The 14,077-nt window shown below is 35.3% G+C and overlaps 1 protein-coding gene across 1 annotated transcript; it reads right to left on the bottom strand.

The window, feature by feature from the left end:
* Nucleotides 1-220: 220 nt before the first annotated feature.
* Nucleotides 221-13,618, bottom strand: LOC149577894 (uncharacterized). Its single transcript, XM_089826271.1, has 5 exons — nt 13,236-13,618; nt 7,925-8,107; nt 1,184-1,253; nt 893-964; nt 221-653 (listed from the first exon to the last, which is right to left on the bottom strand). Exons 1-5 carry the CDS (start codon nt 13,563-13,565, stop codon nt 601-603), a joined length of 708 nt encoding a protein of 235 aa, XP_089682397.1. The 5' UTR covers nt 13,566-13,618; the 3' UTR covers nt 221-600.
* Nucleotides 13,619-14,077: the final 459 nt, after the last annotated feature.

Here is a 14,077-nt window from a genome sequence, read left to right as displayed (position 1 = left end):
AGGATCAAGAGACAACACCATCTAATCCTACGAACTCTCAAGCTGTTTTGTTGACATATGTACTCCCTAACCAACTTACTTTCAAGTCAAAAATTTGTATCGCCTTGTAAAAGTCCCACTATTCAAAGTATTTTCCATCTCCATGAAAACATATCCTTGTAGAATCATAACACTTGGCAGATCACATGAACACACAACGTAGAGATTTTCATGCAGTTAATTGTAATAGTAAACACAGATTATTAAATTTTATCAAGACGAAAGTTCACGTATGTATGAAGTTCAAGTGATGCAAGCTTGACCGCGGCAGAGTGTCAATATTATACCCGTACAAGATTTATTTGTTTAAATACAATAAAAGAGCCTTGTACATGCCAAAATTTTAAAATACAAGTTAAAAAACATGTCTGGTTTCTTACGGATTGAGTCACTCTATAAATACTCAACGGGAAAGCATATTATCTAATTACATCATTCACATGAGTTCCTAGAAGCTTTCTACAACTTTCAGTAATAAGCATTCTCCAACGCATGTCTTTGGTAACCTCTCATCAGAGAACCATTTCATGGAGAATCAAAATGGCATAGTATAGGCAAAATTCAGCTAGGAAGTCCCTCCAGGGCATTGAAAATATCAGTACGAGTTACAATACCTGCATCCAAGTTTCCAGAATTAACTTTCAAAGTTTTTGTCCAGGCTTTCCTTGGAACATAAAATTAAATATCTATTGTACAAATTCGTTACATCTCCAGAGTCCATAATGATAAATTGCTTCTGGACTTGACCATGTATGTTTTTTCATCAAGACCATGTATGTTTTTTATTGCCATAATGGAGAAACATACATGGTCAAATCCAGAAGAAATATTATTTTTCAAATTCTGCACTTACCAACAACCTGTCCCTGATCATTTATTATGGGAATTCGATGAATTTTGGATTTAAGCATCAGAACAGCAGCGTCTGCAAAATTCATAAAAAATTTAGCGGATATACTCATTGTGAATCATATAAACAAAAGTATAATTAGTTTTTTTATGCATTCTAGAACATTTGAACTTTAGTACACCCAACCCTGGCAATGTTTTTTAAATAATTGAGAAGTTTATTTTCAGTTTGATCCAGCAACATGTAAATTCACTTTATCAGTATTGTCAAAAGCTTGAGATTTTGAAGGCAAACCTAAGACGGTCTTTTCGGCAGATAAAGTTATTGCAGGCGAGCTCATGACCTCACCAACAGTTGATTTTAACTGCAACAACAAACTGAATAACAGCATTAGAAAGCAACCAAAGTACCTGTACAGAACAGACTAAGAAAATACTGACCAAAATAAAATACCAAATAAAACTTGAAAAAGAACAGGATAGAATAGATGTAATGAGTTACTTGTAACTGGGACCATAAAGAGCTCCCACATTATATTCATGAAAGTTGTCAGCTCTCCACTGAAAGAGTCAAAATAACAGGAAAATACTAGCCTTGTAAAATTATTGATATATCCAATGCAGGACGTTCAAATTCCTGTTCATGAAAAGAAAAACTGATAGAGGAGGATGGGAGGTCTAATTAATGACACGGCCTTATTCTTCCAGCCAAGTCCCAAAACCACTCAGCACACAAACTAGCAAATGCAAAAAATTATCAAAGACAACAGCAAGGTCAGATCTTATTACTGCTGCAACAAAAAGTGTTTGATGTTGCTGAATAGAACATTGCTTTGTTGCTGCAAATTTAAAAAGCTCCCGACAGATTTTAACAGAACACTACAAGTGCCACTTATTTGTTGCAAACAAAACAGTACAGACTGATATACTACATGTTACAGGCAGCTGCTTAACACCAAATAGGCAGCATAAGAACATGTTCAGGCCTTTTTTTGGTTATTTGGCTTGCTGAATCTTCACCTGCTGTGCTGACTGTTCCAATCCCCCGGCTTCTTAATTCATTTAACTCATGGATGTAATTGCTGCAATGCTCTTCAATCAAGAAGCTATTTTAGTCTGGACACCTTTTTTTCTCTTATCAATACAATGTCCTTCACCCCATCAATGTCATCCTTGGACTGTCCCCATTCTCTGTAAAACACAACCTGTTCCCTTTCAGCTTTCACATCCTCTTTCTCAAGCCTAAGCAAGTTGCCATAGTATTCCTCACAAGACATGCCCTCCCACTGTAAAGAGATCAGTTCTCATCCATCCATGATTGAGATTATTACAAAACAAAGCATGTTTCCTTTTGCCCAACTCATTGTGACCATGACGAACTGCTGCAAATGACATTCTAGAACAACTCTAATTGTTCCAAATTGCTTTCCTCGGCAACTGTGTGACTACTACATAATGACTTTCCATAGCCGTGGTGACTGTTGTGAAGCAGTTTCACCCTTGGCGGACATGGTATGCCAAGGCATGTGCTTGTAAATCACCAATTGGTTTTGGGTGATGCCAGAGTGCTGCTTCACCCAAGGATGCTCAAGCATCAAAAGTATTATTAGTCATTTAATGAAGAACATTGCAAAATTCAATTTGCTTTTTAATATTTTCTACCCCAATGTCATCTCATATATAAATAAGAAGCTCTCAAGCTATTTAATTTCACAAGCAGAGAAAGTAAACAAGAGAGTGTCATCCACAAAGTGGAAGTTGTGATATCTTGTACTGCCTTTAGCTGATGAAGTTTACATTTAGCTTTTGCCCTAAAAGAAATAAGCAAAAAGTTTACCCTCCATAATGATGGATAAACACAAACTCAACAAATTCCCTTGAAAAGGACATCTTGAGGGGGTTAAATATTTGAATGTCCCCATTTTAAGAGATGAAATATACTGGTAATTTAACTCAACTGCTAGTCCATTCCACCAGAGTTAACACATGAAGAGTTTCAACTATTAAAGCAAAAGTGCATTTGTAATTCGTATTCTCAGCCCTTTTTGAAGCTTTTGATAACGGAAATACTTTAGTGGCTTTTATGATATAGAGCATCTGTTTAGTCCACATTTGATATCCTCCACTACTGAAAGAGAGCCATTTCATTTGGTATTCTCCCCTACTGAAACAAGGCCATCTTTTACATGATACCAAAATAATAGGTAGATACATGTAATGGAAACAGACCCCAAGGAATTATGAAAATGAAAATTAATTTCACTAGTTCTTGTTTCATTATACGTGGAACATTCTTTGTCATAAACTCTTGAGCTCTCTCTTTCCTTGAGACCGTTTGCCTATTTTATTAGGATTCTTCAGTTGTTTTAGAATTCCTTCATGATATTCAGAGCTATTTGAATGAAGGATGTAATTACTATGTTGATTATGTGCACGGTATTGATATGCTGCCTGTTTGCATCTCTGTTTTCCCAGTTCTTTGAGTATTTGCATCCAGTACTGCTCCTCCTTTGGTCTAAATGACAACATTTCATGAGTAAAACCAATGTGCTAGATTTCCCTCTAATCATGGCTAATGTTTTCACACTAGTTGCAGCTCTGATGTAATGTATAAAAGTTTTAGGCGGCAAGGAGTTCATAAAAAATGTGCTAAAAAAATTAATCTCAAAGAAATAAAAGTCAAATGAGGATATGATTAGACACAATTGGAAAAGGAAGAAGGCAATCTTCAAATGTTAGACATGACTGTCTATATGGCATATTCCATGGACTTAACATATTGTATAGTTTCAACGTTTAGCTATAACTGGTAGATGATCCTAGTGGCAGCTCTAGTTCTATTACAAGTAGTACTGCCAACCCATTCCCAGGATCTGCTGCAACACCTAGTCATTTACTATGGGCTGCTGTAACACTCAATGTAATCTTATCCTCAAGTTTGCAGTACCTCCAAGATCAGTATTCTACCTAACCAAGCTCTAGTCAATGCCCAACCAGATACCACACAGACAACTCCAGTGGCGCAGGAGAATCTGGAAGTTCAAATCTAGTGTGCTACCTCAATGGCAAATTAAATCTCATGTACATCACCTCATGAACCTAATCACCTATGGTACAAAGTTCAAACAATGCAAATGAGTTTTCCCATACAACACCAACATGTATGTACAGTATTTTTTGTCCATTCCATTTGTGGGATGACCACCCTGCATTCAACTTTTGTATTTTGATGCAGCTCAGCCATAACCAACTGAAGGAAAAGCATCATCCATGGAGAAGAGAATAGATCTTCCATAATGGTTCTTGCCCTTCTGCAAGATCAAATTACTATAAGTACACATGTAGGCTCTTATAAAATATTGAGATCAAATAGAAATAAATATAGACAGTGACAGAAGTCTATTTATCTCCTTGTAGAGATTTCCGTGTACCTAACATTCACTTCAATAATATTCCTTTTACAGTTCTATATCTGTCTTATGTGTCAGTTTTTAAAGTAGTTGAAACTTTGTTAAATATGTGATTACATCTGTAACACATTCAAGTTCAACATTGTTGTCCCAGGGATACCTCCTAGGATTCCTGTAAAGTTTTGGTTAAAACCTAAAATTTTCAACTAAGTTGAACCTTTTTGGACAAAACCATCGATCTGTTTCAACAAAGATAAGAAAAAAGAAGAGAAAATAGGATGGGCTGTGGACAAAATGAGTTTTATAATTCACAATGAATTATATGATCAATAATTCCATGTACCTAACATTCAGTTCAATAATATTCCTTTTACAGTTCTATATCTGTCTTATGTGTCAGTTTTTATAGTTGTTGAAACTTTGTCAAATATGTGATTACATCTGTAACACATTTAAGTTCAAGGTTGCTGTCCCAGGGATACCTCCAAGGATTCCTGTAAAGTTTGGGTTAATACCTGGAATTTTCAACTAAGTTGAACCTTTTTGGACCAAACCATCAATCTGTTTCAAAAAAAATAGAAAAAGAAAAGCAAAAAGGATGGGCCATAGACAAAATGAGTTTTATAGTTCATGGTTCACAATGAATCGTGTGATGAAGAATTGCATTTAATTTTGATCCATTTGCATCAAATTTTAAAGGATTATGATTTATGAACTCATAAATATTGCACGCTACTTTATTTTATTGTATCTCATGATTTTTGCTGGTCCAAACTAGCCAATTAATTATCTTAATCTAGGAGCAGTTCCCAACCCATTATATTGCACAATCTTCATTGTACTCTTTTGATGACAAGCCATGCAGTCTATCTTATGACCTTTCTCCACTATTTACTAAAATCCAACCCCCCGAGCCACATTTGACAGGGACTGTTTATAACATGGGCATGTATGCCATTTTTAAACCTGGGGCGTTGTTTTAATAGGAATCCTAACCTAACGCCAGACCACATTACTTTATAGACTTGTGTAGAAATAATGTTCCATATAATTTGAATTGTTTCTGTCAGCATATAATTCTTTTTCATAATTTTTATTTCCAATTCCCAAACATTTTTCTTTCGAACTCCATGTAGCCAACTAGCCACTTGTTCCATATAATTTGAATTGTTTCTGTTGGCATATAATTCTTTTTCATAATTTTTAATTCTAATTCCCAAACATTTTTCTTTCGAACTCAATGTAGCCAACTGCAATTTTCAAGCCTGGCAACTGTGGTATTCTCAAGAAAATTATAAGAGTCCAACGAGTAAAATATCAAAAATATTAAAGCTCCACAAAAATGCATTGAGTATCCTTGCATCTTTGTGACTTTCCTCAAATGATGCTATCAATATATTATGTATGGTAATCTGGTTGATGACCAATTGGAATTTTTTTAAATGGATTGAAAATGCTGCAACCTTTTCAAGGCAGTGGAAGATGTAATGCGAACAATAACCTAGGTTATATTTTTCATTATAACTTTAGTACTATCTCAATATTATGATATTGAACTTGAAAAATGAATTCTGGGACTCAATTGTTTTGGGGAAAGGAGTTGCATCTTAGTGACTATCCTCAAATGATGTTATGTATATTATCATTATGTATAGTAATCTGGTTGATAACCTACTTAGAATTGTTTTGGGTAAAGGAGTTAACCAAGACAGCAAGTCTGAGATATTTCAACGCCAACCGAAACCACTTATTGTAAAACTTTCCTCAAAAAGCATTAAAAAATCACTTGATCCATAAGGCAGATTTTGTGACATCAACAATTCAAAACCATCAGGTTCATTCATTCAATTTTAAAGAAAGCATTTTCAGCATTCACATCCCTACATTATAAGAAAAACACAAGTGGACTTGAGCTATTGAACCCTGAGCATTAGATTGAGACTATAAACCTGTTTAGCAATCTTCAAGGTGGTGTGCAATTTCAATGCTTTTGATCAAAAATCTATTTTTTTCAATATCTTTTAGACACAAATGCTTAAGCAAGTATTTCATCCTTCATCACACAAAGGCTAAAGCATTCGATCCAATAAACACGTTGCTCATGCATGTCTATTACGTTATTGCAGAATCAGAAACTAAACAGAAGAATCATAATAAACTACGTCATTCTCTTTCTTGAGAGTAGAGAGTCAGAAACTGTATATCACTCTCTCAAATCAACTTTGACAAAGCCAATTCTCAACAAATGTCTTTAAAATATAATTCCGTAATTAACTGACAAGGAATGGACAGCTTTACACAGAGGAATCATATTATTTATGTATGGAATGTTAATTATAACTGTTTGGTAAAATAAAGCTGTAAGAGGCTACCACAAACAAATTAAACAAGTCCCTTATAGTTACATAAATACCCAAATGACTCCTTAAAATTATTCCCAGAGTTGGCTACTTCCTACAGCCTCTCATATGCAGTTACAGAGCTTATCAGACTATTGCTTCAGTGACCTGTATTTGAAAGTTCTATGTTAATGTTTTATAGCTGCAGGAGAAATCATTTCTCCCTGCGATGAATTGGCTAAGTAATGGTCTTCAGCTTCCACGTCATCTTTCTCTCTCTCTCTCTCCTCTGCATATTATTCCTGGCTTAGATGATTTGACTGCATTTAAAGTGGAATTTTTTTCTAGTCTCTGCTGCCACTGTCCATATCACTCTCGAAAGACATCCAAGCATCATCAGTTATTAATTGCACAAGGAATACATTGGTTTGGGTAACTGCATGATTATATAGCGATCGCAGGAGGAATATTAAATGCATGGGTAGCTGCCGTGGATGGTTCATGTGGTATCGGGTTTTATTCTGCAGAGGTTAGAGTCTGTGTGTGATATCCATCAAATTTGACCAAAGATTACAATGTCAAGAGATTGATGTAATTTTCATGATGTTTTACTGTGTGATATTTTTCGTTGTTTTTGACATCAGCATGTCTACGCTGCTATCTCTTCACCAGTTATTCTAAGAGATTATTTCAGGTGTACCGATTCTTCTGTGTTTGATATAAGGTACTCTGTGTACTGTTGATGTTAAGCAGATCATTTGGTTTCATTGTTCATAGTAAACTTCTGATGATTGGTTCAATAAAGAATTGAGTTTTTGGGTGTGGCTGGGTTTTCCACTCAAATAGGAGGGTTTTCCCAGGGTGAAATTCTGTGTCAACTTGTTCTTCGGTTTTGAGCGTCAGTTCATTGAATTTCTATGTATTCTGGTTTGAAAACTAACATATTATAACCCAAGCATGTAAAATACACCATTCACACTAACTTGCTAAGGTAAAAGTGATGACTATTAGCACATCTATGAAAGATGCAATATCCTACTCAAATAGCATACCATAGCAATCTGCATACAGCAACTCTAATTCTATTCAATCGAGAAACTGAAATAAGGATGAAAAAAATCACAGACCCCTTTGGAAGCTTTTGCTTTGTCCTTCTTGGAGATAACCCCAATACACTTGAGGTCTATGCAATATCCTACTCAAATAGCATACCACAGCAATCTACATACAGCAACTCTAATTCTATTCAATGGAGAAACTGAAATAAGGATGAAAAAAATTACAAACCCCTTTGGAAGCTTTTGCTTTGTCCTTCTTGGAGATAACCCCAATACACTTGAGGTCTATGTCAACAACAGGGAGCCCTGTGACACTCTCAAAATTATCGTCTATCTCCTCCAGCAGCTGATCTGGTCTAGCTATATATATTGCTTTTGACATCACATCAGCCAAAAGTGCTCCAGGTTGTGCCTGAATCAGCAACCCCAAGTAATAAAAAATAGAAATTAGAACAGATACACGAGAATTTACGTAAGAGGGTGTAAATGTCTGACTTCACTCTGACAGTTGAGGATATTTCACCCAACTGACATTATGATATGTTCTGAAAATAAGTTCTTTGTTTGTTCCAACCTAAAGCCAAATAAGCCAAAATTAAAATGAAGAGTTAATTCCCACCTTCAAATTTAAAAATTCTAGTACCTAGCTATTTCCCTTTTGTTTCAAATCCTGTTAAGAAATTCATTAGGTTTGAATAAAATAAGATTCATTGAAAACTGCAGTTTTTTGCCATCTCCTGTAATACTCTACCTTCATTTTATTAATGTCAACTACTGGCAAACAATGGCTTAAGGAATAAATAAATGGGACGCTCTCAGTTTATTTCCTCTAATTTTTTTCAAAGGAGACTGCCAATAGTTGAACATGAGACCTAGGAAAGTCACACATAAATAGCACAGCCAAAGATGAAATTTTCAAAGCCATGCCAGTCATCCTTGACATTCAAGGATAAAAAGAACTTTGTGCTCAATTTTGAAATACAAGCTCTAGTTCCAACATCTGTAGTTCTAATACCTGAATAACATAATTTCAGCTGTTGTGAAAAATACAGCATACGGATCAAGAATTTTGATCATGAAAAAAAATGCTAGAAATAAATTCTAACAAGATAATGTAAAATTCAACTATTAAGAAAAACATTAAAGATCTGACAAATAGAAAAAATATTAACACAATCAAATCCAGAAGCAATATCAATTTAAAACTATGGATTGTGGAAATCTGATATCTTTGATTTAAGATCCGACCAATTCTTCTCACATGAAACTATGCCGAAGGTTTGGCCAGACAAGATAGGACTCCAAACTCCAACTGAGTGTCTTCGTGCCTATTTGTGCAATGAAACACTAAGATTTGTGTTTTTCAAAGATGGATGCCTAGGAACTACTGAAGCCTTTTATTATAACATCTAATATCTACAATCTATTCACTTCCTACCTCCTAACCCAATTACTTATTTATAGCTAATACCTAGTATAATTATTTACCTAACACAATCACATCTTTATTGTTAAAAACTTAAAAGCTTAATTGTAAAAACCCAACTAACAACACAAGTACCAATAATTCAGAAAATACTCTAGCAACAAATATTTTGAGTTTTTTATTATATTCAATAACAGAATCAAAATGAAATTTAAGTCTAATACAGCTTACTGTACACATTCAACATGTGAATTTAAACTCCTCTGATGAAACTAGTAACACTCTGAAACCCAATCCCCTGCTTGGGGATTTCCATACCCAAGAAAACCTAGCTGCCACACCTTCAAGGTTCTATCTCTAGATGCCCAAAAGATCCTGCAAACAGCTTCAAAGTACTGAAAATGAAGTTAAATTCTGTTTTAAAATTTTAAGTTTAGGAAGCATCTTCTTTTTTTAACTCAATGCCTCTTATAACCCATGTGCTCCCTGCTTTCTCCTAACAAAGGTAGCTTCAGAACTTAATCAATGTGTCCTTTCTTCAAGTTCTCCTCAACTAGTGGTAATTTCTAAACAACCGTCTATGGAACCGCTGAATCAATGCAGAAACCAAACAGAAAAGGCCACCTTGTTCAAGTCTACTTCAGACCTGACTCACCGACCACAAACCATCTTATTTTCAGTCCTCACTATCTGACAGAAACTACAAAACTGGCTCATCTATGCTACTTCTATGTTGACAGACCACTCTGTCAGGATATGGACTTTAAATTCATCTGGAACGAACAATGCTCACAGATTTATCCTAAACAAACCCTGACTGCCTCGCTGATAAGCTAACCATTTGTGAAAAGTCAAATGCCCACCAATATATGTATTTCCCATAGATGACCGCACTTAAAAGTTATTGAGGCCCCCTATAAGAGTATCTATAACCATACTGTTTCCTTTATCCTAACCCAAGTACTAATTTAAAGCTTACTTAAACACAAATAACACTTTTGCTTCCAACCTCCAAAAATCTTTTAATCTAACAAACTTTATGAGGCCCCCTATAAGAGTATCTATAACCATACTGTTTCCTTTATCCTAACCCAAGTACTAATTTAAAGCTTACTTAAACACATAACATTTTTGCTTCCAACCTCCAAAAATCTTTTAATCTAACAAACTTTATCCAATGAAAGAGTTGAAAAGATTATAATTTTCATGATTTCAAACTCTACAACTCAGCCTAAGCTAGCAACTTTGTCTGGAGGACAACCTAGATGATTCATACAAAATTAGTTTATTTATTATTATTATGCTTCCCTTCCCAAAAAGTTTAATTTCAAAGATTATTTAAGAGATGGACAATCCTAAGGCATCTCTTCAGGTTCCCAAGAAGCTTCATTCTATACAATTACTTCCATCTTATGATAGTATCTCTTAAATTAATTAGTTTCAGATTTCTTTTTCCTTTCACCTATACTACCAGGTTTGTCTTTAAGGCATACCCACGCATATCTGGACATGCCCATTAAGTAAGGGGTCAAAAAGACTATTTCTGACAAAAGGGTCTCGACTCCAAAACTCACAATGATTAGTGAGATCTCTAGTGATATGAAAAGTGCGATTACAATGAGGGGGTCTGGGAGTGAAGACCAAATCAAAAACTTAGAGAGCTAAAATTATCAGTATTAAATGTCAATTGTTAAAGTAAAATATTAAAAAATTTACTATCAATTGGCATTTAATATTTATCTTTATCACTACCATTTTGGTATTTAGCATTCTGATGAAGTATCATACTATCAAATATTACAGTTCTGTATATTCCTTTAAATTTTTTGTACACACACATGTACCTGCACTCCCATACCCAAGGGCAAAAAAATTGCCCATTCCCACATACCCAGCTCACATACCCATACCAGCGTCTTAGTCTTTCATCAATAATAGCTAATGATTCAAAGACAAGTTGCCCAACCTTATATAACAGTAACGAACTGTAGAAGCAATTAGCTTTCCCATTGATTCTACCATCTTGAGACAAGAAAAAGATTAAGAGGATTTTGTTTCCAGCTAGTTACAACTTACTTTATATCTCATCCAATCCTTGAGTTTGAACTACCTTATCATAACTGTGAGCTTTTCCTCCTTGCAATTTAATTTGTTTGGCAAAAACAGTGGTTTATACTGAAAGATTTATGTGAACCTCTCTTGGAAGCATGACATTTCATTCCTTGCCTCTGGCTTGTCGTAATGCTTTTTCAATTTACTCCTAACCTTCTTGTGGTATTCTAAGGATGATTGTGCTAGGGCTACTAGGTACTTTTGTTCTATCCAACTAATTACTCACATCTTTGTATACATGATAAGTTTGAAACAGAGATAATCAAATGGATACATGAAATATCCTATTGTACAAAACCTAGCAAAGTGAAGTTGCCTTATACATTGATTTTCATCTCTGAAATCTAGGCTTAAAGATAAGCTTTCAATGTTTTGTTCACAATCTTCATCTTATCAATTCTGCAGCAATAACTGATGTACAGTGTTACAATAGTCCCAATCTCCTTAGGTAGCTCCTTAGAAAGAAATTCTTGTGAGTTTGATATCTTGATCACTTATCAAGAGTACCCTGGAGCTTATAGGCACACTTTTTAAAAACTTGGTCACTTGAATATATTCAAATTAACAAGTAATAACAATCGTAATTAAACAGCACTGAGATGTGAACTCCATTGCAGCATTTTGAATGTTTCATAAAATATTGTATGAGATGTTTTATAAGGTGGTAATAATCATAAACAAGGCCTCCAGACTTTATCCACCTGCAGTGAGCATACTGCAAATGGCATAAGAGCCAATGAAGCTTGATAGGCTCTCAATTCCTGCAGGTAGTCAACTTGGGCTTTCAATCCTTGCAATCCACCGTGATCTTGTTTTGTGGGTAAATGATGCCAGCAATTTCAACCCGGGGCAGTTTGGTCAAGGAATTGCAAAGGATGCAAAACATCCAATGGCATTCATGCCATGTTTCCACAGAAATTCCAACTGTCATTTGACCTTTTTACACTCATTTTCCTATGCTTTTAGCTACTCTGCGACCTCAGTGTGGGGGCTCAACTTATCTTCTGCAGGGACTAATATCTGATAACATTACTCATTTGACCTTTTTACACTCATTTTCCTATGCTTTTAGCTACTCTGTGACCTCAGTGTGGAGGCTCAACTTGTCTTCCGCAGGGACTAATATCTGAGAACAGTACTACTAAAAAAACCTTTACAATTACAAAACAGAGTCTCATTGTGCAATTGACCAGTTTTTGACCATGTGTAGATATCAAATTCACCTGAACTCACAGAAGCTGAAACAATAGCTTCAAAACTCTTCAGGCACCTAAAAAGAAATACAAAAAAAATCATAGAAACCTGACATACTGTTTAGGAACTTAAGGTACGCGAAGTCAGGGTAGTGGTTATTAAGTCCTTTCCCCTACATCCTATAAAACTATTATGTACACTGCAGTGTAAAATAGAAACAAGTCTTTAAAAGAAATTATCGATCAATTTTAGGTACTAGTAACAATTACACAATATGAGACGAGATCCCTTGAAATCCAAGCTTGACAAGGCTGTTTTAATTTTAAAAAATCTTCAAAATCAAAATAAATCAGTCTCGAACTGGATCAAAGTTTCCCGTGCAAATTTTCCCCCGTACTTTATTGCTACCCATCCAGCCTACCTAACGATTCGACATTCATTAAGTTCGAGGGCAAGGAGACGATGGAGATCGACAATAATGAGGTCAACTCCAAAAATATGCTCCACTGGAGAACTATAAATACTGAAACAATTTCGTTTAAAGAAGTTGTTCAGAAACAGACTACCAGTAATTCCCTTACAGAAATACTCTTCGCGGCCAAACCAGATCAAATGAAAAATTGATTCAAATAGGTCATCACGTCGATACCTTTGAAAGTAGATAAACTCAGAAGAAAACAAATAAAACATGAGAGTAAATTACAGTCGCAATTTAATACAAATAAAACGATCAAAGGCAAGATGTAATATTTTTGTTTTTTAAACTGCAAGCTAGAACAGAAACAAATGGAATTTTACTGTAATATACCTCTTCTTTGAAAATCATGGGCTCAAAATAAGACGACAGATCCTCAAAATTAAGCATGGAGAAATTTTCAGGCCACTCGCCGGACAAGATTTGTTCCGTCTCGACCTTTGTTTCCACGCCATCCCCTGATGACGCCAACACAACGCCGCCGATTTTCTTCCTATCGACACCAGATCGATATCTGCAAGCCGATGAAAAACGTGATCTTTGAAGATAAAGAGGCGATCGGCAGTTAACAATCGCAGGCGCCTTCTTTATTCCCGTACATTCCCCTAACCGCTGTAGAGGCAAGAGATTCGAGCCCTGGACGACTTGCGTGGCGATAGACATGGATTCCGAGCACCAAATTCTTTTCCCGTCTCGCAGTAATTTTGCAGCCCAATACCCTACTGGCCTCACAGTGTTCTCTATTAAACCTCTGATACGTTCCGAATGAATACCCAAATTCACGGGAAATTCAATTTCGTTTTAATTTCCGTACAAAACGGATAAGTTAGTGGCGCCTCGTGAGGGGGAAAGCGATATTTAATTTGTACACTAGATACGTGGTATTACGCTGTTAACGTGTGCGCTGGTAGCCAAAAACCAAAATCTGCGTGCGCTTCTATTCTAGGTGTTCCCAATAATTGAGAAAGGTCACCTTTACAGAATAAAAAATAATAAATAATAATAATAGTAATAGTAAAATGAAAACAAAAATTGACATGCACTACTTGATAGTTGATAGGTATCAGATAGTTAATATAAATTATTTTTCGATCTTATCCTTTGAGGGTTTATTTCTTAGGTTTGAGTTTTTAAATTTTATTAGTTTATGTCTTAGTCTTATAAGGGAGGGAGGT

The sequence above is a fragment of the Cupressus sempervirens genome, chromosome 1 (assembly GCF_028749045.1).
Source record: "Cupressus sempervirens isolate cs-2001-9-10 chromosome 1, ASM2874904v1, whole genome shotgun sequence".
NCBI lineage: Eukaryota > Viridiplantae > Streptophyta > Pinopsida > Cupressales > Cupressaceae > Cupressus > Cupressus sempervirens.
The sequence above is the reverse complement of the archived record's forward strand: the minus strand, read 5'-3'. Positions and strand labels throughout refer to the sequence as shown.

Excerpts from the sequence above, each read along its gene's own strand:
- LOC149577894 (XM_089826271.1), bottom strand. The coding sequence starts at position 13,565 with ATGTCTATCGCCACGCAAGTCGTCCAGGGCTCGAATCTCTTGCCTCTA. Across the intron at positions 8,108-13,235 it reads CCATGATTTTCAAAGAAGAG|GCACAACCTGGAGCACTTTT; the intron begins GTATATTACAGT and ends TTGCTGATTCAG. Across the intron at positions 654-892 it reads TGATCAGGGACAGGTTGTTG|GTATTGTAACTCGTACTGAT; the intron begins GTAAGTGCAGAA and ends ACTTGGATGCAG.